At 46.6% G+C, this 27,713-nt stretch overlaps 1 protein-coding gene across 3 annotated transcripts in view; it reads left to right on the top strand.

Annotated features, from left to right (window-relative positions):
* LOC135506694 (catenin alpha-2) overlaps window positions 1-27,713 on the top strand; it is a 760,099-nt gene that overhangs the window by 169,892 nt on the left and 562,494 nt on the right. For all 3 annotated transcript variants that reach the window (XM_064926016.1, XM_064926018.1, XM_064926017.1), the window contains 2 exons: window positions 1,296-1,415; window positions 3,374-3,640. In XM_064926016.1, coding sequence (XP_064782088.1) covers window positions 1,296-1,415; window positions 3,374-3,640 — 387 coding nt within the window. The remainder of the gene's footprint in view (window positions 1-1,295; window positions 1,416-3,373; window positions 3,641-27,713) is intronic.

Raw genomic sequence — 27,713 nt, 5'->3', positions numbered from 1 at the left:
TAAGCTTCACCATCAAAGGCCACTTACAAGTTCTCTCTCTCTCCTCTTTATTTCACTCTTTCTCTCTCTTTCTCTTTTTCTCTCTCTCCCTCTCTCTTTCTTCTTTCTTTCTCTCTCTCTCTTGTCTTTCCCCTTTTCTCTCTCTCTCTCTCTCTTTCTTCTTTCTTTCTTTCTTTCTCTCTCTCTCTCTTGTCTTTCTCCTTTTCTCTCTCTCTCTATCTTCTTTCTTTCTCTCTCTCTCTTATCTTTCTCCTTTTCTCTCTCTCTCACTCTCTCTTTCTTCTTTCTTTCTTTCTTTCTCTCTCTCTCTCTCTCTTGTCTTTCTCCTTTTCTCTCTCTCTCTATCTTCTTTCTTTCTCTCTCTCTCTTGTCTTTCCCCTTTTCTCTCTCTCTCCCTCTCTCTTTCTTCTTTCTTTCTTTCTTTCTCTCTCTCTCTCTCTTGTCTTTCTCCTTTTCTCTCTCTCTCTATCTTCTTTCTTTCTCACTCTCTCTTATCTTTCTCCTTTTTTCTCTCTCTCACTCTCTCTTTCCATTACAGCCTCCATCTGCTCTTTCATAATGGCTCCAGAAAGTAGTTGAGAATAATGATGGACCAGCACATAGAGGGATGAGGATCGCTAAAAGGGGACCATTTAAAAAACTCACACAAGTTAATGGCCACACTAAAAAAAAATCTTACCTTCATTTTGGTCCCGCCAAGCAAAGGGCCTTATTATTTTTTATACAGGTGTTGGATTTAATTTGATCACCCTGATGCAGGAGAACTTTCCTGCAATGCAAGACATTTAAAACGTGTAGTGTATTTGAGATTTAAAAAGGCTTCTGAAGTTGGTAATTTCCCCTTCGAAATTTCAGACCAGATTTTTTTTGTTCTACCCCTACAAAAATGTCCATTAATTATAATCCACATACTAATTCACATGACACTGTTACTGGAGGATTATTTCCCTGCTGAAGCAAACTGGCTCAAATTGAGAGCCTACATCTGTAACTGAAGTTTTGTCTCTTAATGAAAATACTTAATAGAAAGCCTTAAGGTTCAGAGGTTAGCTATGTCCATAAACCTTTTACAATTGTTAAATATCTCTCTCTCTCTCTCTGTGTGTGTGTGTGTGTGTGTGTGTGTGTGTGTGTGTGTGTGTGTGTGTGTGTGTGTGTGTGTGTGTGTGTGTGTGTGTGTGTGTGTGTGTGTGTGTGTGTGTGTGTGTGTGTGTGTGTGTGTGTGTGTGTGTGTGTGTGTGTGTGTGTGTGTGTGTGTGTGTGTGTGTGTGTGTGTGTGCGTGTGTGTGTGACAGGTGGAGGAGGCCTTGGAGGCAGTGAAAAATGCCACCAACGAGCAGGACCTGGCCAACCGCTTCAAGGAGTTTGGCAAGGAGATGGTGAAGCTCAACTATGTGGCTGCCCGCAGACAGCAGGTAACACAGACACACTCACACTGACAGGTCATAGTCAAATGAGCTTGTGTTACAGAGAAACGGGAAGACTGCTCGCACACACACACACGCGCACGCGCACACACACAACTGTACCTCCAGCACCATTATCCCCTCTAACCGTCAGTGATGTGTTAAACCTGGAGACGGTCAGATCCAGCCAGGGGACCTGTAGAATGAAACCAGTAGCCCGGGCCGACACATTTAAAAAACAGATAGATAGACGGAGAGCCCTTCGGCTCTTACCAAGACACAGCGGGGACTCTGATTCTCTATCATAGCAGTGCATCGCACATACGCACTCGTGCACAAAGCAAGCTGAGACACTCTCTGTCATGGCACTACATCACACCGCTGTCTCTATAGCCAGCCTAGGGAGAGGGAAACGACTCTGCTCCCAGCACCAAGCTATGCTCTCGGTCATAACTGAGCGCCTTCTCCAAAAGCACGTTTAAAAGCTGAGCTGTAGCCGTGGATTTGTGACTGTGCCGTAGCACACCGTTTCTGACCGAGGAATGACTGAGCGTGAGTCTGACATGGGGACACTGCTTTTGGGAAGGGCCCACAGACCTCTGGTCAGAAGGAGTGCACTAGATCGGGAACAGGGTGCCATTTGGGACACGTGCGGGATGAGTTGAGCTGCCATCTCTCGGGTTGGTTGACTCACATCTCAGCGTACTTGGAAATGCCTCTTAAAACATCGCCGTTGGAAAAATAATTTTGGAATTCAGGGGAAATTGTTCATGTCTTTTAGTGCCAACTTTAAACCTCCACGAAGTTTGGGTACTTTTGGGAAGTGGCACGTCTTTCAGGGAGTGCTTTTTTTTACCTTTCTTAGAAGGAGACCTCTTAATAATGTATACTTAGAGTTTTGACAGGAAATCTGTAATAAGTAATGTGTTACACTCTCAGTCGGATCTGTTGGGTCACGCAAGTTGCACTCTTCGAGGGGACCGGCTTCACATGAAAAGTACGTCTTTATATCAAGAAGGTCTGTCTATCAAGGCTTTATGGCGTGTGAATAGAATACGCGTAGACATATTGAATGAAGCCCATGCAATTAAAATCCTCAAGGTTGAACTTTCAAATCAACACACATCTTAGGCCCACAATAATGGTATGTGACGATTCATTTGGATATTATCTTGAGAGTGATTTCAAACAAAGTGACAGTACCTCACTTTTCTAATCAATTCCAATACTGCTTCAAAACAAAAGTCAAATAAGTTTTGTATGTTAGTCAAATTCTGCAGGTTTACTATGTTTATATGTAGCATGTCCTATCAAGTACAGCATTTCCTAAGCAATATAACATTTCTTAACCACTATGTATATCACATTTTCCTAACCAATATAACAATTCCTAACAATTATACAGCATTTCCTAAACAGTTTACAACCATCCCTAAACAGTTTACAACCATCCCTAACCAATATACACCTTCCTAATAGACACACACCTTCCTAACCATCCTAATATTGAGTTGCACCGCCCAATTTTGCTCTCAGAACAGCCTCAATTCGTCAGGCCATGGACTCTACAAGGTGTTGAAAGCGTTCCACAGGGATGCTGACCCATGTTGACTCCAATGCTTCCTACAGTTGTGTCAAGTTGGCTGGATGTCCTTTCGGTGGTGTACCATTCTCGATACACACAGGGAACAGTTGATCGTGAAAAACCCAGCAGCGCTGCAGTTCTTGATGCAAACCGGTGCAGAATATGTCATGGAAAGAACAGGTGTCCTTAATGTTTTGTTTACTCAGTGTATAACATTTCCTAACTATAACATTTTCTAGACAATATATAACATTCCCTAAACAGTACTCATGTCCTAAACATTATACAGTATTTCGTAAACAGTCTACAACATTTCCTAACCAGTATATAGCACTTCCTGACCAGTATATAACATTTCCTAACTCACCCGTCTCGTTTTCAGGAGCTGAAAGATCCCCAATGCCGGGACGAAATGGCAGCGGCACGCGGCGCCCTGAAGAAGAACGCCACCATGCTCTACACCGCCTCGCAGGCCTTCCTGCGCCACCCGGACGTGGCGGCCACGCGCGCCAACCGCGACTACGTCTTCAAGCAGGTGCAGGAGGCCATCGGGGGCATCAGCAGCGCCGCCCAGGCCACCTCGCCCGGCGACGAGAAGCACGGCCACGCCGGCATCGGCGAGCTGGCCGCGGCCCTCAACGAGTTTGACGTGAGTACCGTAAGCGATTTGGCTCTCCACAGCCCCCGTGATGAAGTCGGAAGCGTTGTGTGGAGTTCTACAGTGTCGGCAAGGCTGTGAGTCTGGCTGTGGTTTCCGTTTCCTTCCCTTCCTCTCTCTGTGCTCTGTGGCTACATCACAAGTATTAGCCTTGTATCCATGTGTTCTCCAAAAGGGCAACCGTTCTGGCCAAGCGTCTTCGAAACGGATTCTTGTATTGTATTGATGCTTTTTTGGGGAGACACGTTTGAGTGTTTGACAGTTGTCCAGAGTTCTTTACACTTGATCTACTCTACAGTACTGTACACCCATGGACTTGCTTAGAGAGACAGAACAGTGAATGCAGCTGACTAGCATTACCACTGAATCCATCCACTGATATACTCTCACACTCCCCCAAAGTCTTGAAAGATCTGGATTCAGAGAGACTTTTGCCTTCTTTTTCAACAAACTGCTTGGGTTGTCTCTGTTGCCTCTGCTTTCATAATAGATTGATTTGACACCCTTTTAATGACGTACGACGTGATACAACTCTATCTGCAACCGCAGCCAACAATTATATCAGACCATGAATTATTCAACTAACATTTGCAAAGGGAGAGAGAGTCACAGAGGCACACAAACACTAATGCATGCACACACACACTCACACAGACACACAGCCAGACAAGACACACGAACACACTTCCGTTTCCCACCTCAGGTGTGTGGGACTGACTTTCCCAAATTCATCTCTTCAGTCTTTTGATTCCTCAACACAGCCTGCAATACCATCACGTACGTATTGCATATCGTCTGTTATTTCCTCTGTGATGATATGATTTACAGGGCTGGTCATTTTGAAACGTCACTATTTGATCAAAGGATTACTCTGAGGCAGGTCATTTACAAGCTGAACAAATGGCACGTCAGCAGATAAGTCCGTGTACATTATTGTGTATTGTCCTATCTCTAGTGTACTACTTTTGACCAGAGCCCTACGAGCACCATATAGGGAATAGGGTGCCGTAAAACCCTGCTGTTTTCATTCACCTCCGTATGTAATGTTTCATTTAACTTCCCTTTCAATACACACACTGGTAGCACTGGAGGAATACATCAATTACAAGGATATTCCTAAATATTATTGCTAACTTGTACAAAGAAGTGGCGTCAAACGGTGGCAAATACCAGAATGGTTTCTGCTGCTTAGAGAAATATGACTAAATGCTCCCACCTAGTGGCCGACGACTATAAATACACATTTGACTGATCACAGTAGATTGAATTCAGAGCAGTGCCCATCTCAGACTAGGAGTGTTGATCTAGAATCAGAGCGACTGGCTGTCTGTCGTCATACTGACTATACATGGACTGAAAGTTAACCGTTCTTATGATTAAATTAAAATGCAATTCAACATTCTTCATTAGATGTGTAGTCATATATCAGATGCTCTTATCCAGAGCAACAAGAGTTAAGTGCCTTGCTCGGCAATTCAAACCAGCAACCTTTTGGCTACTGGCCCGACGTTCTTAACCACTAGGCTACCTGCCACCCTATTTAAGTTACATACTAATAAGGAAATATATTTTGAGGGAGAATATTGAAAAAGTAATGATATCTAATGTCATTGGTTTGATTGACTGGGCATGTATTATTGTCATTGTAGTTAGAAGCATGGCTTTGAATACATTAGCAGCTATTAAATGCATTTTTGGTTAATCTGATAGTATTCCGTGTCATGAGTGTATTATGCCTGTAAAGTATAAAGTGGTTGTGCACGGGACTTTTAGTAGGCTGTAGTGCAACAAAAACACATCACACGTGTGTTATCCTTTGGCTTGGCTAGCATACCGTGTGGTTTGTGGTCCTCTTAAGGTGCCCGCATGCTTCCCACCCTAAACAGTTCGGAACAGTTTGTGCATATATTATGACGACATTTTTTTCATTATTTATTTATTTTATGGCTGTCTGTGACTACATTTGTGTCAGAGGTAAGCCGAAGTTTGATAGCTAAGTCTACGCCTCTACGTCGGTGATTGGTCAACAGTAGGGAACAGTAGAGTCTTTGCTGTCTTTGCTGTCATTCAGCGAGAGACGACTCGTTGTCATGCACGTTTTTCAAGGGAACCTAGAATGCAGATCACAGGAGGCTGCTGAGGGGAGGACGGCTCCTTATAATGGCTGGAACGGACAAATGGATTGGCATCAAACACATGGAAACCATGTGTTGGATGTATTTGATACCAGTCCACTTATTCCGTTCCAGCCATTGCCATGCGCCTGTCCTCCCCAATTAATGTGCCACCAACCTCCTGTGATGCAGACACATTTACAGGGCATGATGTGCTGTAAATAGACCACAGGTAGACTGGTAGCTGAATTTCTTTTGTATTATAGTGACCCCATGTGGCGAAGTTGAAAATTGCAAGCTTGTCTCTACAACTGTCACACAACACCTGCAATGTTGTTGAGGCTTGCTTAGATATATCAAATGCAAAGCCTAAACATCACATTGAATGTGTTAAACATTTTTCAAGTGGTGGTGAATATATAGCCTGGTCCCAGATCTGTTATGGTGTTGTACAGACAACTCATGTGATCATTGGCTATACAGAACAAACAGATCTATAAGTCTGGATATACATGATCGACATCCAAGATGACAGCTGTAAAGTTTGGCGTGTTGGCAGCTTTTTCATTTACGATTTTATATATAACATTTATAGATATTGGCCCTTTTTGTACATCATGTTGATGTCCTTTCAACAAGGTATGCGGTTTTAAACAGAAGATCAGGCTCAAAGACCAGATTGGCACAAAGCATTTTGGCCACGGGAAATAAACCCTATTTAACATGTTCATAAATATCCCAGCTGGCTCAGTCCCTCCAAAAGGGCGATTAAGGTCGGAGGTAAACGCCAAATAGATGGTGAAAACCTGTCACACCCTGAACTTAGAGAGCTTTTATGTCTCTATTTTGGTTTGGTCAGGGTGTGATTTGGGGTGGGCATTCTATGTTCCTTTTTCTATGTTTTGTATTTCATTGTTTTAGCCGGGTATGGTTCTCAATCAGGGACAGCTGACTATCGTTGTCGCTGATTGGGAACCATACTTAGGTAGCTTTTCCCCACCTATGTTTTGTTGGCAGTTGTTTTCTGTTTAGTGTTCTGCACCTGAAAGGACTGTTTCGGTTTCGTTTATTCACTTTGTTATTTTTTTTTCTAGTGTTCAGTTTAATAAAAGTCATGAACACTTACCACGCTACGCTTTGGTCCGATTCTTCCTCATCAGAGGACGACGACCGTCACAAAACCTCTTAATTACTCTATGCCTGTTACTGTCTGGACATGTTCATCAGTTCCCCGGCCCATTTTCTAGTGAGGAATCCATTGGAGCAGTGGCATGCTACAATGGAGAAAGACAGAAGGGTCGGAGCCCTCTCTTTCAGGTATGCATAATAAACAGAGAATTTGCAGATCTTGATCCTGACAACCAACCTAATCCTCCTGCTTCCATCTGCTGTCCGAGCGCGACGTGGGGACCAGGCAAGGATGCCGAGTGAGGCCCCGGATGAGGCCCCCGAATGGATGTGGAACGAAACGGGATAGGGGCAGAGGACCTGAAAGGCAACCCCAAGGTCAGATGGCAGGGCGAATCCTGGATGGCTCTTCAGTGCAGCGATTGGACTGCAGAGAGTCAACACTCATCTCAAGTGAACAATTTTAGCCGACAGTTTCAACAGATGAGGAGTACTTGACTCTAGAGAAGGTGTTTCCCACGAGAGGGCGACCCATCCTTCATCTCGACGTTAGAAGCTTTCTTCCTAAGATCGAGGAAGTTGAAGTTGTAAATGATGTAGGAATTAGAAGAGACTGCAATCACGAAGGCGGGGGAGTTTGTATTTATGTAAGATCAGATATTGGGTTCCACTATAGATCAGATTTAAGCCCTGACTTAATTAACTATAGATCAGATTGAAGCTGTGTGGTTGGACATTATATTACCAAAATGCAAACCCATTATAGTCGGAACCTGTTACAGACCACCAGAACAGCATAAGGTTTATGAATTGTTGGAGGAGACTCGTTCCAACTGTACAGATTTTGGTAAATCAAAGGTTATTGTGAATGGTGATTTTAATTGTAATACAGACATGCTCAAAAAGGAAAATGCAACTTTTTAAAGCTCTTAAGAATTGATGTAATCTGTTTTCTTTCCACCAGCTGATTAATGAGCCCACCAGGGTCTGTCCTTCTACCCAAACCATCACTGACTTTGTGTTGGTGTCTGATAGATCAACGATGTCAACCAGTGGGGTTGTAAAACTAGGGGCTCAGCGAGCATTGCATCATTTTCTGTACAAGGAAGGTTCATAAAACTGTTTTTAATTGTCATATGAAGAGCTATAAGTGCAGATGTTTTTGTTCATTGTTTGAGCAAATTGGACTGGTCTGCCTTATTAAAATGCAATGAGGTGAAAAATGCCTGCAGCAATTTTAAATGATTGTTTTTCGATGCTGTAGACAAGGAGGCTCCAGATTTTGTTTTTTGAACTAAGCAAAGAACAGAACTATGGATAAACGGTAACATTTTAAAGGCAATTAAGCTTAAATATGAACGCTTTGTGGAGTTCATGAAATCCAGGGCAGATTATATTTTTTATGAACTCTAAGAAATTAAGAAATTAGGTTAACAGGATGATAGAGAAGGCCAAGAAAGATTATTTTAATGTCAACATATTTGAGAATGGCGTGTGAAACTGTTTGGTTACGGTAACAGATTCAAGCTCAACGTCTTTGCTGTGACTTTGGAGGAAAGGTCCCATCAGACAAGACTGTGGTTGCTGCAGACAGTCAGAATAGCTATTTTACGACTATACTGTACCTTGTCAGTCAGATAGTTATGGGGAAAGTCAAGCCCATCAGTGTTGCTCGCAGCAGGAGATTCAAGTCAGGGCGACAGGGTAGCCTAGTGGTTAGAGTGTTGGACTAGTTACTGGAAAATTGCAGGTTCAAACCCCCGAGCTGACAAAGTACAAATCTGTTGTTCTGCCCCTGAACAGGCAGTTAACCCAGGCAGTTAACTGACTTGCCTAGTTAAAAAAATTAAGTGTCAGTCAACTATGTTAAAGAGGCTGAAAGAACTTGACCATTCCAAATGAATTGAATCTGTCTGTTGAACTAGGGTGTTTTCCCAGTGAACTAAAATGTACAACAACAAAAAAGAATAAGTTAGATCAAGGAAACTATCAGCCTGTCTCAATCCTGTGTGTCTTTATCGAAGGTGATGATTATGTTCAAGCAGATTATATTTCCTTACATAACCTGCCACAGTATATGAGCTCCAATCTGGCTTTAGGAAATCCCATTCCACCCACACTTGCCTACTATATCTAATTGACCACATCAGGAAGGAAGTAGGTGGAGGGACATTTTCTGTTATGCTTTTGTTAGATCTCCAAAAGGTGTTTGATACAATGGATCATGAGATTCTGTTAATCAAACTAATAGCAATGGGCTTTAACCTCTTGAAACTCCCCATCCCGGATCCGGGATTGTGACTAAGCCTCAGGCTCATTAGCATAACGCAACGTTAACGATTTCTGAAAATCGCAAATAAAATTAAAATAATGCGTTTGCTCTCAAGCTTAGCCTTTTCTTAACAACACTGTCATCTCAGATTTTCAAAATATGCTTTTGAACCATAGAAATTGACTAATTTGTGTAAGAGTATGCAAAGCTAGCATAGCATTTTGTGTAGCATGTAGCACGCAACATTTTCACAAAAGCCAGATAACCAAATAAATAAAATCATTTACCTTTGAAGAGCTTCTGATGTTTTCAATGAGGAGACTCCCAGCCACATACCAAATGCGCAGTGTTTCCTGAAAGCGTCTGTGTGTAGGAGAAATCGTTCCGTTTTCTACATTGCGCCTGGCTACCGAAACGAACCGAAAATGCAGTCACCTACAACGTGAAACTTTTCCGGATTAACTACATAATATCGACCGAAACATGGCAAACGTTGTTTGGAATCAATCCTCAAGGTGTTTTTTCACATATCTCTTCATTGACATGCAGTTCGTGGAAGCTTGCTTCTCTGTGCCCCATGGAAAAATACTGGCAGGTGACTTTTGCGCACCAATTTCGGCGCAGGACACCGGGCGGACACGTGGTAAATGTGGTCTCTTATGGTCAATCTTCCAACGATCTGCCTACAAATACGTCACAATGCTGCAGACACCTTGGGGAAACGACAGAAAGGGCAGACTCATTCCTCTTGCGTTCACAGCCATATAAGGAGATCATGAAAGACAGAGCCTCAAAAATCCTTGTCATTTCCTGGATGCCAAGTCATCTTGGTTTTGCCTGAAGCTCACGTTAAAGGGCACGCACAGAGAAGATATTTGTATTTCTGGACACGTCAGAGTGTTTTCTTTCGAACAGTAGCAATTATATGCATAGTCGAGCATCTTTTTGTGACAAAATATCTTGTTTAAAACGGGAACGTTTTTCTTCCAAAAATGAAATAGCGCCACCATAAGTGTAAGAGGTTAACGACTTAGCCGTAAAATGAGTTAGCTCTTATCTGCAAGGAAGAGAACAGATGGTGGATGTATATGGGACCCTGTCTAAACCAAACAATCTTGAACTGCGGGGTACCCCAAGGGAGTGTGCTGGGTTCACTTTTCTTTCCTCGTATATAAATTATCTGAAATCTGCCTGTACATTTAACTTTTTTCTCTATGCAGATGGTTCTGCACTGTTGGTTTCCCACAAAGACATGAAAGTGGTTGAGAAAGCTGAGCTTCTGAATGTCAGCAAATGGCTATATGACAACAAGCTGTCACTTCACCTTGGAAAAACAGATTCCATATTGTTCGGGTCTAAAGGGAATCTGAGGAAAACCCAAAATGTTAAGGTGGTAGTAGGTGACATAACAGCAAAATACGTTGCATCCTGCAGCACTAACTCCAAAAAGTCCATGGAGAATAAGACCTCCTCTCAGCTGCCTACTGCACCGAGGCTAGGAAACACTGTCACCACCGATAAATCCATGATAATTGAGAATTTCAATAAGCATTTTTCTACAGCTGGCCACGCGTTACACATGGCTACCCCAACCCCGGCACACAGCTCTGCACCCCCGCAGCAACTGGTCCAAGCACCCCCCCCAAAAACAAAATCAGCTGGGCTCGACAATCTGGACCCTCTCTTCCTAAAATTATCCGCCGCCATTGTCGCAACCCCTATTACTAGTCTGTTCAACCTAGCTTTCATATAGTCTGAGATTCCTAAAGATTGGAAAGCGGCCACGTTCATCCCCCTCTTCAAAGGGGGAGACACTCTAGACCCAAACTGTTACAGACCTATCTCTATCCTGCCCTGCCTTTCTAAAGTCTTCAAAAGCCAAGTGAACAAACAGATCACCGACCACCTTGAATCCCAACGTACCTTCTCCGCTATATGCAATCCGGTTTCCGAGCTGGTTACAGGTGCACCTCAGCCACGCTCAAGGTCCTAAACGATATCATAACCACCATTGATAATAAAACAGTACTGTGCAGCCATCTTCATCGACCTGGCCAAGGCTTTCTTCTCTGTCAATCACCACATTCTTATCGGCAGACTCAGCAGCCTTGGTTTCTCTAATGACTGCCTCGCCTGGTTCACTAACTACTTCTCAGATAGAGTTCAGTGTGTCAAATTGGAGGGCCTGTTGTCCGGACCTCTGGCAGTCTCTATGGGGGTGCCACAGGGTTCAGTTCTTGGGTCGACTTTTTTCTTTGTATACATCAGTGATATCGATCTTGCTGCTGGTGATTTTTTTGTTCCACCTCAACGCAGACGACCATTTGGACACTGTGTTAACAAACCTCCAAATGAGCTTCAAAGCCATACAACACTCCTTCCGTGGCCTCCAACTGCTCGTAAAACTAAATGCATGCTCTTCAACCGATCGCTGCCCGAACCCGCGGCCCGCATAGGATCACTACTCTGGACGGTTCTGACTTAGAATACGTGGACAACTATAGTTTTGGCATGTCGGTTAGGACACCTACTTCTTGCATGACACAAGTAATTTTTCCAGCAATTGTTTACAGACAGATTATTTCAATTATAATTAATTCTCTGTATCACAATTCCAGTGGGTCAGAAGTGTACATACACTTTGAATGTGCCTTTAAACAGCTTGGAAAATTCCAGAAAATGATGTTAGGCTTTAGAAGCTTCTGATAGGCTAATTGACATAATTTGAGTCAATTGGAGGTGTACCGGTGGGTGTATTTCAAGTCTTACCTTGAAACTGAGTGCCTCTTTACTTGACAAAATAATGTAGACCTACACAAGTCTGGTTCATCCTTGGGAGCAATTTCCAAACGCCTGAAGGGACCAGGTTCATCTGTACAAATAATAGTACGCAAGTATAAACACCATGGGACCACGCAACCGCTCAGGATGGAGACGCATTCTGGCTGTTCAGCAAGGAAGAAGCCACTGCTCCAAAACCGCCATAAAAAAACAGACTACGGTTTGCAACTGCACATGGGGACAAAGATCATACTTTTTGGAGAAATGTCCTCCGGTCTGATGAAACAAAAATAGAACTGTTTGGACATAATGACCATCGTTACGTTTGGAGGAAAAAGGGGGAGGCTTGCAAGCCGAAGAACACAATCCCAACCGTGAAGCACGGGGGTGGCAGCATCATGTTGTGGGGGTGCTTTGCTGCAGGAGAGCCTGGTGCACTTCACAAAATAGATGGCATCATGAGGATGGAAAATTATGTGGATATATTGAAGCAACATCTCAAGACATCAGTTAGGAAGTTAAAGCTTGGTCGCAAATGGGTCTTCCAAATGGACAATGACCCCAAGCATACTTCCAAAGTTGTGGCAAAATGGCTTAAGGACAACAAAGTCAAAGTATTGGAGTGGCCATCACAAAGCCCTGACCTCAGTCCTATAGACAATTCTGTGGGCAAAACTGAAAAAGCGTGTGTGAGCAAGGAGGCCAACAAACCTGTCTCAGTTACACCAGCTTTGTCAGGAGGAATGGGCCAAAATTCACCCAACTTATTGTGGGAAGCTTGTCGACGGCTACCTGAAACGTTTGGCCCAAGTTAAACAATTTAAAGGCAGTGCTACCAGATACTAATTGAGTGTATGTGAACTTCTGACCCACTGGGAATGTGATGAAAGAAATAAAAGCTGAAATAAATCATTCTCTCTACTATTATTCTGACATTTCACATTCTTAAAACAATGTGGTGATCCTAACTGACCTAAGAAAGGGGATTTTTACTAGGATTAAATGTCAGGAATTGTTTAAATGTATTTGGCTGAGGTGTATGTAAAATTCAGCCTTCAACTGTACCTTATCCCCATATTTGTTTTTTGATGTTTTTTCTGCTCTTTTGCACACCAGTATTTCTACTTGCACATCCTCATCTGCACATCTATCACCCCAGAGTTAATTGCTAAATTGTAATTACTTCGCCACTATGGCCTATTTATGGCCTTAACTCCTCTCGCCATTTGCACTCACTGTATACGGATGTTCTATTGTGTTATTGACTGTATGTTTGTTTACTCCATGTGTAACTCTGTTGTTGTTTGTGTCGCACTGCTTACTTTATCTTGGCCAGGTCTTAGTTGTAAATGACAACTTGTTCTCAACTGGCCTACCTGGTTAAATAAAAATAAGTAAACTCAGTTAATTATCTTGGATGTGTGCTAGATAACCATCTGACAGGGGAGAGCATGGCACCAAAATGTATCTCCAAAGTGAACCAGAAAATGTGGTTTCTGGCTATATCCTCCAAAGAACTCGATAAGAATGCAATGGTGGCATTGGCAAGGGGCTCTTGTTCAGTGAATTCCAACCGCTCCCTCTACTGTGCCAATGTTACCTTCTCTGCAAAGGTACATGTTATGGTAATTCAATCTACTTTGCTTTTTATGTAAAACAGTTTGGCTTTCAGAAAGCAAAAAGAGCAAAGCTAATTTGATTCCAGTAGGTAGGCAACAGTGAAATGAGACAAATTGCCCTCTGCCAGTCCGTGTGTACTCCCCCGAAGCTGCTCGTTCATGATTGATTCCTGCTACTCTATACCACACAGCCCCAGGCTGTGGACGGAGACACTATATGTTAGGCAATGCAACGGCTGGACACACATACACCAAGAAACACACAAACACGTACACTCCTGTAGGACGATACACAGGTCGTAGGGTTCATGCACGTCCATGCGCACACACACACACACACACACATCCACAGTGCACACACATTGATTTCAGTAATGGAACTCTTCAGGAGATGGGTGTGTGTGATGACGGGGTCGATCAGTCCTGGTCTGCATCCCTAATGGTACTCTATTCCCCATCTAGGGACAACCAGGCTCTGGTCAAAAGTAGTGCACTTTATAGGGAATAGGGTGTCATTTTGGTGTCCTCAGACTGGGTAAGTCTCTGTCTCGTCACCTCGGTGGACTGGTCTGGACCGAACTGGACTGGGTTGGACTGGGATTAGAAGGGATGGAGGGATGGATGGAAGCGGAAATAGGCCCAGCCAATCTATTCACAAATGAGTGAAGCAATCAAAAGGGAAGGCTGTTTGTTGATGTGAAGGAGGATAGCTGTGTAGTTTGTGTGTCAGATATATGATTTAGTCAAATGTATGTTGAGAGAATATTATATTTAACATTGGACAGAAAACATTGGACACATTGTAGAAAACATTGGACACATTGTAGAAAGCATTGGACACATTGTAGAAAGCATTGGACACATTGTAGAAAGCATTGGACACATTGTAGAAAGCATTGGACACATTGTAGAAAACATTGGACACATTGTAGAAAGCATTGGACACATTGTAGAAAGCATTGGACACATTGTAGAAAGCATTGGACACATTGTAGAAAGCATTGGACACATTGTAGAAAGCATTGGACACATTGTAGAAAGCATTGGACACATTGTAGAAAGCATTGGACACATTGTAGAAAGCATTGGACACACTGTAGAAAGCATTGGACACATTGTAGAAAGCATTGGACACATTGTAGAAAGCATTGGAAACATTGTAGAAGGAATTGGACACATTGTAGAAAGCATTGGACACATTGTAGAAAGCTTTGGACACATTGTAGAAAGCATTGGACACATTGTGGAAAGCATTGGACACATTGTGGAAAGCTTTGGACACATTGTAGAAAGCATTGGACACATTGTAGAAAGCTTTGGACACATTGTAGAAAGCATTGGACACATTGTAGAAAGCATTGGACACATTGTAGAAAGCATTGGACACATTGTAGAAAGCATTGGACACATTGTAGAAAGCATTGGACACATTGTAGAAAGCATTGGACACACTGTAGAAAGCATTGGACACATTGTAGAAAGCATTGGACACATTGTAGAAAGCATTGGACACATTGTAGGACACATTGTAGAAAGCATTGGAAACATTGTAGAAGGAATTGGACACATTGTAGAAAGCATTGGACACATTGTAGAAAGCTTTGGACACATTGTAGAAAGCATTGGACACATTGTGGACAGCTTAGGACACACTGTAGAGAGCATTGGACACATTGTAGAAAGCATTGGACACATTGTAGAAAGCATTGGACACACTGTAGAAAGCATTGGACACATTGTAGAAAGCATTGGACACATTGTAGAAAGCATTGGACACATTGTAGAAAGCATTGGACACATTGTAGAAAGCATTGGACACATTGTAGAAAGCATTGGACACATTGTAGAAAGCATTGGACACATTGTAGAAAGCATTGGACACATTGTAGAAAGCATTGGACACATCTGCATTTTGCATTCCCTAGAAAGCATGGACACATTGTGAAAAGCATTGGACACATTGTAGAAAGCATTGGACACATTGTAGAAAGCATTGGACACATTGTAGAAAGCATTGGAAACATTGTAGAAGGAATTGGACACATTGTAGAAAGCAGTGGACTCCGGTAGAAAGCCTTGGACACATTTCACTCTTACACACTTCTTCAGCATTGACACATTGTAGAAAGTTTGGATTTTGTAAACCTGCATTTAGATCAAACACCCCCCTTCCCTCCAAACCTAGCCCCTGATCAGAACACCCCCTTCCCTCCAACACCTAGCCCCTGATCAGAACACCCCCTCCCTTCCCTCCAACACCTTCCAACACTCCAACACCTAGCCCTGATCAGAACACCCCCCCTTGTCCAAACCTGGGCACATTGATCAGAAACCCCCCTTCCTCCAACACATTGATCAGAACATTGGACACCCTCCAACACCTAGCCCATGATCAGAACACCCCCCTTCCCTCCAACACCTAGGCCCCTGATCAGAACACCCCCTTCCCTCCAACACCTAGCCCATGATCAGAACACCCCCCTTCCCTCCAACACCTAGCCATTGATCAGAACACCCCCCTTCCCTCCAACACCTAGCCCACATTGATCAGAACAGCCCCCCCCTTCCCTCCAACACCTAGCCCATGATCAGAACACCCCCCTTCCCTCCAACACCTAGCCCCTGATCAGAACACCCCCCTTCCCTCCAACACATTAGCCCATGATCAGAACACCCCCTTCCCTCCAACACCTAGCCCCCTTGATCAGAACACCCCCCTTCCCTCCAACACCTAGCCCCTGATCAGAACACCCCCCTTCCCTCAACACCTCCAACACACAGCCCATGATCAGAACACCCCCCCTTCCCTCCAACACCTTGGCCATGATCAGAACACCCCCCTTCCTCCAACACCTAGCCCATGATCAGAACACCCCCTTCCAACACCTAGCCCCTGATCAGAACACCCCCTTCCTCCAACACCTAGCCCCTGATCAGAACACCCCCCTTCCCTCCAACACCTAGCCCCATGATCAGAACACCCCCTTCCTCCAACACCTAGCCCAGATTGGAACACCCCCCTTCCCTCCAACACCTAGCCCATGATCAGAACATTGGACCATTGTAGAAAGCATCAGAACACATCCAACACCTAGCCCATGATCAGAACACCCCCCATTCCCTCCAACACCTAGCCCCTGATCAGAACACCCCCCTTCCCTCAACACCTAGCCCCTGATCAGACACACCCCCCTTCCCTCCAACACCTGGACACCCCCTTCCCTCAAACCTAGCATTCAGAACACCCCCTTCCCTCCAAACCTAGCCCCTGATCAGAACACCCCCTTCCCATCCAAAACCTTGCCCATTGTCAGAACACCCCCTTCCCTTCCCATTGATCAGAAAGCCCCCTTCCCTCCAACACCTAGCCCCTGATCAGAACACCCCCTTCCCTCCAACACCTAGCCCATGATCAGAACACCCCCCACATTGTAGAAAGCATTGGACACATTGTCCAACACCTAGCCCATGATCAGAACACCCCCATTGTCCCCAACACCCCTAGCCACCTTGATCAGAACACCCCCCCCTTCCACCTAGCCAAGAGAGCATCCACATAGCCCACATGTCAGAACACCCCCCCTCCAACACCTAGCCATGATCAGAACACCCCCCCCTTCCCTCCAACACCTTGATCAGAACACCCCCTTCCCCCTCCAACACCTAGCCCCTGATCAGAACACCCCCTTCCCTCCAACACCTAGCCCCTGATCAGAACACCCCCCTCCAACACCTTGCCCATGATCAGAAAGCACCCCCCTTCCCTCCAACACCTAGCCCCTGATCAGAACACCCCCTTGTAGAACACCTAGCCCCTGATCAGAACACCCCCCTTCCCTCCAACACCTAGCCCTGATCAGAACACCCCCCTTCCCTCCAACACCTAGCCCCTGATCAGAACACCCCCCTTCCCTCCAACACCTAGCCCCTGATCAGAACACCCCCTTCCACACCTAGCCCTGTCAGAAAACACCTGGCCCCTGATCAGAACACCCCCTTTCCAACACCTAGCCCCTGATCAGAACACCCCCTTGTCCAACACCTTGGACACATTGTAAAACCATTGGAAACCTGATCAGAACACCCCCTTCCCTCCAACACCTAGCCCCTGATCAGAACACCCCCCTTCCTCCAACACCTAGCCCCTGATCAGAACACCCCCCCAACACCTTCCACCCCCTCCAACACCTAGCCCCTGATCAGAACACCCCCCCCTTCCCTCCAACACCTAGCCCATGATCAGAACACCCCCCTTCCCTCCAACACCTAGCCCCTGATCAGAACACCCCCTTCCCTCCAACACCTAGCCCCTGATCAGAACACCCCCCTTCCCTCCAACACCTAGCCCCTGATCAGAACACCCCCCCTTCCCTCCAACACCTTGATCAGAACACCCCCTCCAACACCTAGCCCATGATCAGAACACCCCCCCCCCCCTCCAACACCTAGCCCTGATCAGAACACCCCCCCCTCCAACACCTAGCCCCTGATCAGAACACCCCCCTTCCCTCCAACACCTAGCCCCTGATCAGAACACCCCCCTTCCTCCAACACCTAGCCCCTGATCAGAACACCCCTTCCCTCCAACACCTAGCCCCTGATCAGAACACCCCCTCCAACACCTAGCCCCTGATCAGAACACCCCCCTTCCCTCCAACACCTAGCCCCTGATCAGAACACCCCCCCTTCCCTCCAACACCTAGCCCCTGATCAGAACACCCCCCCTTCCCTCCAACACCTAGCCCATGATCAGAACACCCCCCTCCAACACCTCCCTTCAGAACACCCCCCTCCAACACCTAGCCCCTGATCAGAACCCCCCTTCCCTCCAACACCTAGCCCCTGATCAGAACACCCCCTCCAACACCTAGCCCCTGATCAGAACACCCCCTCCCTCCCTCCCAACACCTAGCCCCTGATCAGAACACCCCCTTCCCCTCCAACACCTAGCCCCTGATCAGAACACCCCCTTCCCTCCAACACCTAGCCCCTGATCAGAACACCCCCCAACACCTAGCCCCTGATCAGAACACCCCCCTCCCTTCCTCCAACACCTAGCCCCTGATCAGAACACCCCCCACCTTCCCTCCAACACCTAGCCCCTGATCAGAACACCCCCCCCTCCAACACCTAGCCCCTGATCAGAACACCCCCCCCTTCCCTCCAACACCTAGCCCCTGATCAGAACACCCCCCTTCCCTCCAACACCTAGCCCCTGATCAGAACACCCCCCTTCCCTCCAACACCTAGCCCCTGATCAGAACACCCCCCCTTCCCTCCAACACCTAGCCCCTGATCAGAACACCCCCTTCCCTCCAACACCTAGCCCCTGATCAGAACACCCCCTCCAACACCTAGCCCCTGATCAGAACACCCCCCCCTTCCCACCTAGCCCCTGATCAGAACACCCCCCCCTCCAACACCTAGCCCCTGATCAGAACACCCCCTCCCTCCAACACCTAGCCCCTGATCAGAACACCCCCCCTCCAACACCTAGCCCCTGATCAGAGAGAATGTAATATGTCAGACGACAGAGCATGTCACATGCTCACACTTCCTCACCTCCCCAGGTCAAATGAATATTCATCACTCCCACAACCAACCAGCACTCCAGACCAGGGGAAGGTGTCTAATGAAAAACACGAACAAAGTACATCTCTCCTATTATTTTAGATCAAATATCCTTATTTTATTACTCCATCTATTACTCCACCTTTTCTCATTTCTGCGAACTCCTTCTCTACCGAAGCTAATGAATCCCACACAGTGACCTTTGGAGAAGGAGCAGGCAAATGACACTGCTCTGCAGTAGAAGTTAGCCAAGCTATATTGAATGTATTGTTAGTCTGTGTTTATTCAGTACCGACCTCTCTGCATTGACTCTTTGGAACGAGTATCAAACTTTTGCGTTTGAACGACGAGTTGAATGCCATTTTTTTTGGTATTCAGTATCCATATCCCCTGTCCCACAGAGTGGCCTGTCAAGGTCGCGCTCTTCCAAATAACATAGCTGCGTTCTCTCCCCTCTCCTCATTGGAGCACACAGACAGACAGAAGGTTAGCTGAGGTTATTGAGCGATGTGACACTCAGACTAGAGCTGAGGCTGGAGAAGGAGAAGGAGAAGGAGAAGGAGAAGGAGAAGGAGAAGGAAGGAGAAGGAGAAGGAGAAGGAGAAGGAAAGGAGAAGGAGAAGGAGAAGGAGAAGGAAGGAGAAGGAGAAGGAGAAGGAAGGAGAAGGAGAAGGATTAAGGAGAGAGAAGGAAGGAAATATCCTTAGAAGGAGAAGGAAGGAGAAGGAGAAGGAGAAGGAAGGAAGGAGAAGGAAGGAGAAGGAGAAGGAGAAGGAAGGAGAAGGAGAAGGAAGGAGAAGGAGAAGGAAGGAGAAGGAGAAGGAGAAGGACAGAGGGAAATGAAAGGGCAGCACATGAATAACACTCCTCCTGACAAAACACTTTTAACATGAGAAGGTCAACTCAGGACATTTACTGGTAGCTGAACCCCAAAGATCCATTCATGTCCTTTAAAATATATATATTTTTTTACCTTTAGTTTGTCCGATTTGAGGTTCAAATACATCTTTCATGAAGGAGAATGTACCTTTTAGGCTATTAACCTCAAATGACCCGTTGACTCACTGAGAAAGCAGTGGGTGTGGTGAGGGAGACCTGTTCGCTTCTCCAAAAGACCAAGGCTGTACTACATAATATGTTTAGAGAAGTTGAGGACGGTGATTGATTTTATTTGGCAGCCCCTATGTATTGCACTGTTTTTGTCCAGAGTCCTATTGGGGGGGCGGGCTGGGGGGGGGGGGGATACTGAGACTTCAGCTCGCACCCATATTATAGCCATAGTAGCTCACCCTAGTGAGCCCAGCCACAGACCCACAGTGGGTTGGGAGAGCTGGCAGACTCTGATATGCTATACTAGCTAGCTAGCTATGAACCGGGAGTGCATTAGGTATGCTTCATAGGGGACTGGCTGGCTGGCTGACTGGCCTGCTGACTGGCTGGCTGGCTGGCTGACTCACTGACTGGCTGATGGGCTGACTGGCTGACTTCTGTGATGACTGGGACTAGCCAAAGTCACACACACTAACGTTGTCTGCGCATGCAAACATTGACAGAGAGACCTAGTTGTATAGATAGACAGATAGACAGACAGGCAGACATACTCTCCCCTCTCTGTATCACTGTCCCTCCCCATCTCTCCGGCCTTGTGCTGCATTGAGCTACTATACTAGCACACAGAGCCTTTTAAATATTGGCCCTCGGGGCCTCTGTCTCCCATTCAGATGAAATGGAACACCTAGAGCCATCGGCATTTGGATTGCAGAACAGGGCTAGCCGTGAATCACTGTTTGAGTCCCAAATGGCACCCTATACCCTATTTCCTATTCCATATATAGTGGCGTATGTTTGACGAAATGGGCCATGGTCAAAAGTAGTGCACTGTATATTGAACAGGGTGCCATTAGAGACGCATCCACTATGTAAATACAGAGCTAGAGTGAATATGCAACATTACAGCAATAATTACTCTTGGTAATGTCATGCAGTTAGTTGAAAGCTAATGCACGCACACGCGCGCACACACACACACAAACGGGTCAAGACTCTGCTAGAGTACTGTGCTGGTAGGGATCTGACGGTCAAGCCAGGATACAAAGCCTGCTTCTTCCTTCGACCTGTTTCGTTGTGCTGCTGTCTTCCCGTTAGTTGATATGAGCGGAGTTCGATGAGGAACGATGCCTCTGTCGGCGCCCTGCAGAGCTCTTTAATGTAATTGCATTTCCCATCAAAATTATTGCCTTAAATCTCCCCTCAGTCAATCCCTTTTACCCTTCTAGTAGCAAATGAGAGACTCTGGCTTTTGAGCTGCTGGACACACACACACACACACACACACACACACACACACACATATACACATGGACGGGCTCGTGGTGATGACTGGAGCGGAATCAGTGGGATGGTTTCAAACACATCAAACGCATGGTTTCCATGGTTTCTATGTGTTTGATGCCATTCCATTCGCTCACTTCCCGGACATTATGTTGAGGCGTTCTCCATAGACACACACACATTTGGACATCTATCAATATGGCAGGATTGGCTCCAACAGTGGACACACACACACACACACACACAAATTTGGACAACATCTGTTAATACGGCAGGATCGTCCGGCGGTCGTCCTTTACGTGTCACATTGGCTTTGCTGCTATCAGACGTCTGTTTAAATCGTATTTGACCCTCTACTTGAAGTGAAAAGGCAGAAACAGGAGCTTCCACAGTACAGCCAGTACACCAGTAGGGGGCATTGCTGTATCACTTTTCAATCCAGTATTTTTTTAAATCCCTTTTGCAGTGGCTTCTTTCTTCCCTGCATCGAGAGAGAGAGACAGAGAGCGAGACAGACCAGAGAGACAGAGAGTGAGACAGTCCAGAGAGAGAGAGAGTGAGACAGCCCAGAGAGAGAGAGAGAGAGAGAGCCCAGAGAGACAGAGAGCGAGACAATCCAGAGAGAGAGAGCGAGAGAGAGCGAGACAGCCCAGAGAGAGAGCGAGAGAGAGCGAGACAGCCCAGAGCGAGAGAGAGAGCGAGACAGCCCAGAGCGAGAGAGAGCGAGACAGCCCAGAGAGAGCGAGAGATAGAGAGACAGACCAGAGAGAGCGAGAGAGAGCAAGACAGCCCAGAGAGAGAGCGAGAGAGAGCGAGACAGCCCAGAGAGAGAGCGAGAGAGAGCGAGACAGACCAGCGAGAGAGAGAGAGAGCAAGACAGACCAGAGAGAGAGCAAGACAGACCAGAGAGCAAGAGAGCGAGACAGCCCAGAGAGAGAGAGAGAGCAAGACAGACCAGAGAGAGAGAGAGCAAGACAGAACAGAGAGCGAGTACGAGACAGACCAGAGAGAGAGAGCGAGACAGACCAGAGAAAGAGAGAGAGAGACCAGAGAGAGAGAGAGAGAGAGAGAGAGAGAGCAAGACAGACCAGAGAGAAAGTATGAGACAGACCAGAGAGAAAGTACGAGACAGACCAGAGAGAGAGAGAGAGCGAGACAGACCAGAGAGAGAGAGAGAGAGAGAGCGAGACAGACCAGAGAGAGAGAGAGCGAGACAGACCAGAGAGAGAGAGAGAGAGAGACAGATCAGAGAGAGAGAGCAAGACAGAACAGAGAAAAGTACGAGACAGACCAGAGAGAAAGTACGAGACAGACAAGAGAGAGAGAGAGAGAGAGAGAAAGAGAGAGAGAGACCAGAGAGAGAAAGAGAGAGAGAGACCAGCAAGAAAAAGAGAGAGAGACCAGAGAGAGAGAGAGAGAGAGAGAGAGAGCCTGCCCTACACCTCTAGCTAGTAGTGTAGCATTAATGAGATGTAGGCTAGGGTACATAACTCATGGTGTTTGATGTAGATGTTATTGGTCTATTTAACCTATTCCATTTTTTTTAAATTAGGATGCCTTTAGGTATTACAAAAGGATTTGATAAAAACATTGAGTTTGGTCTTTACTGCTATAGCCCATAGAAACACATTGAATAGCACATTCATAATGTGTTACTTAGATTGACACACGAGACTCTTACAGATGAAATGCTCCACCGCTGACCAAAGATAATACTGTTGTTCTTCAGTGGGCGTGTTTTGTGTTTGCGTGTGTTGACCCCTGACCTTTCGTCCGGTGGCTAGTGGATACTTTCTCATTCAGCCTCTTCTCCAGCTGCCCACTGAGAGAACCCAGTCAGCATTCCTTTCCTCTCCTCCCGCGTTCCCTCCCTCCCTGAGCCGGCTGGAGAGGCACTTCTCTCTCACACACACACACACACACACACACACACACACACACACACACACACACACACACACACACACACACACACACACACACACACACACACACACACACACACAGGCTCCTGCGTACGCGTGGTGCAGTGCCGTGGAGCCTGCGGCAGAGATCCAAGTCAGTCTGGATTATTTGACGTGTGTTGCTGTTGTTTTCATCTTTACGTCCTCCCGGCTGTTTTCTGTTCAGATACTTTCTATCTGATGTGTAGGTGTGAGACATTATTTTCTACCTGCCATGCTGTTCTTTATCTGTGTGTGTGTGTGTGTGTGTGTGTGTGTGTGTGTGTGTGTGTGTGTGTGTGTGTGTGTGTGTGTGTGTGTGTGTGTGTGTGTGTTTGGGGCATTCAGTGCAGCATCAACAAGGTACTTACCTACATAACAGCCTCTATACAGGGTATATATACACTGCTCAAAAAAATAAAGGGAACACTTAAACAACACAATGTATCTCCAAGTCAATCACACTTCTGTGAAATCACACTGTCCACTTAGGAAGCAACACTGATTGACAATACATTTCACATGCTGTTGTGCAAATGGAATAGACAACAGATGGAAATTATAGGCAATTATAGCAAGACACCCCCAATAAAGGAGTGGTTCTGCAGGTGGTGACCAGACCACTTCTCAGTTCCTATGCTTCCTGGCTGATGTTTTGGTCACTTTTGAATGCTGGCGGTGCTTTCACTCTAGTGGTAACATGAGACGGAGTCTACAACCCACACAAGTGGCTCAGGTAGTGCAGCTCATCCAGGATGGCACATCAATGTGAGCTGTGGCAAGAAGGTTTGCTGTGTCTGTCAGCGTAGTGTCCAGAGCATGGAGGCGCTACCAGGAGACAGGCCAGTACATCAGGAGACATGGAGGAGGCCGTAGGAGGGCAACAACCCAGCAGCAGGACCGCAACCTCCGCCTTTGTGCAAGGAGGAGCAGGAGGAGCACTGCCAGAGCCCTGCAAAATGACCTCCAGCATGCCACAAATGTGCATGTGTCTGCTCAAACGGTCAGAAACAGACTCCATGAGGGTGGTATGAGGGCCCGACGTCCACAGGTGCGGGTTGGGCTTATACAGCCCAACACCGTGCAAGACGTTCGGCATTTGCCAGATAACACCAAGATTGGCAAATTCGCCACAGGCGCCGTGTGCTCTTCACAAATGAAAGCAGGTTCACCCTGAGCACATGTGACAGACGTGACAGTCTGGAGACGCCGTGGAGAACGTTCTGTTGCCTGCAACATCCTCCAGCATGATCGGTTTGGCGGTGGGTCAGTCATGGTGTGGGGTGGCATTTCTTTGGGGGGCCGCACAGCCCTCCATGTGCTCGCCAGAGGTAGCCTGACTGCCATTAGGTACCGAGATGAGATCCTCAGACCCCTTGTGAGACCATATGCTGGTGCGGTTGGCCCTGGGTTCCTCCTTAATGCAAGACAATGCTAGACCTCATGTGGCTGGAGTGTGTCAGCAGTTCCTGCAAGAGGAAGGCATTGATGCTATGGACTGGCCCTCCCGTTCCCCAGACCTGAATCCAATTGAGCACATCTGGGACATCATGTCTCGCTCCATCCACCAACGCCACGTTGCACCACAGACTGTCCAGGAGTTGGCGGATGCTTTAGTCCAGGTCTGGGAGGAGATCCCTCAGGAGACCATCCGCCACCTCATCAGGAGCATGCCCAGGCGTTGTAGGGAAGTCATACAGGCACGTGGAGGCCACACACACTACTGAGCCTCATTTTGACTTGTTTTAAGGACATTACATCAAAGTTGGATCAGCCTGTAGTGTGGTTTTCCACTTTAATTTTGAGTGTGACTCCAAATCCAGACCTCCATGGGTTGATAAATTTGATTTCCATTGATCATTTTTGTGTGATTTTGTTGTCAGCACATTCAACTATGTAAAGCAAAAAGTATTTAATAAGAATATTTCATTCATTCAGATCTAGGATGTGTTATTTTAGTGTTCCCTTTATTTTTTGAGCAGTGTGCATATATACTTACAGGGATCCTAGCACCCTAGCCTTTTATCCACATCCATTATGTTCCATAACTGGATTGCACTAGCCTAGCGTAGCAATGAATCCTATTGAATCCTATTGTAGCAACTGTCTGTTACTGACTGACACACACACACACACACACACACACACACACACACACACACACACACACACACACACAGACACACGGCACTCTAAAGAAGACAGGTCTTAGGGGAGATCTGATTCACTCTGTCTGTGTAGGACAGCCAGTCACAATAGTCAGACGGGTGTGTGTGTGTGTGTGTGTGTGTGTGTGTGTGTGATATTATTTCTATTGGTGGATAAAAAGACGTCTCTCAAATTAGCGACTGGTGCCTGACATGGTGAACCTCCATAAATGCCACGCTGTGAGGTGACAGTGTAGTATGTCATGCCGCAGTGTCAGGTGAGAGAGGGATGCTTAGGAGGGTGTGTGTGTGTGTTTGTTTGTTTGTTTGTGCGTGTGTAAGAGTAACAACATCATCCCCTCCCCTCACTCTCTGTCACTCAGTAGGGAGTGTGCCTCGTTGCCAATACCCACCAAGGGGAAGTGATTAGGGAGGTGTTTGGATGTGTTTGTCATGCAGATTTTGAAGGGGGTTTGATTATGGAATAGTCTGACTGTGGAACAAATCTGGTGTCAGGTTTAGGGGCAGTAAGTGTGTGTGTGTGTGTGTGTGTGTGTGCGTGCGTGTGCGTGTGTGCGTGTGTGTGCTCGCTCGCTTGTGCAACTGTTCGAACGTGTGGCTCAGTTGGTGGGGCATGGCGCTTGCAATGACAGGGTTGTGGGTTCGATTCCCACGGGGGACCAGTATGAAAAATGGATCCACTCGCTACTGGAAGTCGCTCTGGATGAGAGCGACTGCTAAATGACTAAAATGTGTATCCCTCTATCTCTGCGTGAGCAGACAGGAAGTTAGGAACGGTTCAGAGGAAGTCTGCGTGAGCAGCATACTTAGTGGAGAGGCTTTTCCAGGGAGTGTGGGTGCCCGGCGTTCGTTGACGTTCTGAGAGGCTCGCCGTGCCCCCCTCTCCGGCAGAGACCGTGGCAAAGGAGCGAGGCTGCAGTGCTCTAATGTATGCAAATGTATTCCAATGCTGAGGAATATTTTCCTGGTAATTGCTGTATCAATCTGTGCACTCTTCACTATCCTCACCGTCTCCTGTCTGTCTCTCTTCCTTTCGAGTTTTCTTTCGTCCTCGCTGTTTCTCTCGTCCTTGATCTCACTCTCTCTTCACTTTCACTTTTTCACTTTGCCTTTTTTTTACTTCCTTCATTCTCTCTCTCTCGCTCTCTCTCTCCTCCTGCCCTCCCTACCACCCTCTCCTCTCCTTCCCTCTCCCCCTGCCCTCCCTCTCTCCCCCTTGCCCTCCCTCTCTCCCTCTCTACCACCCTCTCCTCTCCTTCCCTCTCCCTCTCCCCCTGCCCTCCCTCTCTCCCTCTCTTCCCTGTGCGTGTGTGCGTGCACATACATGTATGCAGACACACGCAGAAGAAGGCGTACACACATTCCCACCTACACTCATGACCACCTGTACACACTGAACACAAACTCAACACAACATAAGCACCCCTTACAAACTCCCCATCCCCACCTCACAGACCCCTCTCTAGATCAACAAGTATTCTCTATACTATCCTCGGCCCAGCTAGGGTCGATACTCAGCAGCCGAGCCCATGTCCCCAAGGTGTGCTGCTAGATAAGGAGGTAGTGGGCCGTCGGCGGCCCGATTGACAAGCACCCTGCTGGGCTCGATGAAACTCCACTCCACCACTGTTTTCCACCTCCACCAGGCCTCCCGCCAGCAGACACCCACTTCTTAATTACCACTGATCAGAGACGTGGCCTGACAAATGCACACGCGCCAACAAACGAGCGCACTCACTTACACACAAGCGCGCAGGTAGATAGCCACGGTAAGGTAGACAGAATGCGCTAGCAAGTGTGTGCGCGCACACACACACACACACACTCTCCCCCACCGACACACACATACACACCAGTCAGTTTATCTCATTCTCCTCAGACAAATGCACCTGTCAGATGGCAGCAATATGAAGAGGCAGTAGACCAGCTGATGAGTAATGAGACATGACCAGAGGAGATAGAGTAGTGTTGGTTGTTGCCCCGCGGCTCGCCAGATAATTAGCGTGTGTGTGTGTGTGTGTGTGTGTGTGTGTGTATGCGTGTGTGTGTGTGTGTGTGTGTGTGTGTGTATGCGCGTGTGAGAGAGACAGTAATGTTAATCAGCCAGGTCGAGTGTGGTAAGCGGACAACATAACCA

The sequence above is a fragment of the Oncorhynchus masou genome, chromosome 20 (assembly GCF_036934945.1).
Source record: "Oncorhynchus masou masou isolate Uvic2021 chromosome 20, UVic_Omas_1.1, whole genome shotgun sequence".
Lineage (NCBI taxonomy): Eukaryota > Metazoa > Chordata > Actinopteri > Salmoniformes > Salmonidae > Oncorhynchus > Oncorhynchus masou.
The sequence above is the reverse complement of the archived record's forward strand: the minus strand, read 5'-3'. Positions and strand labels throughout refer to the sequence as shown.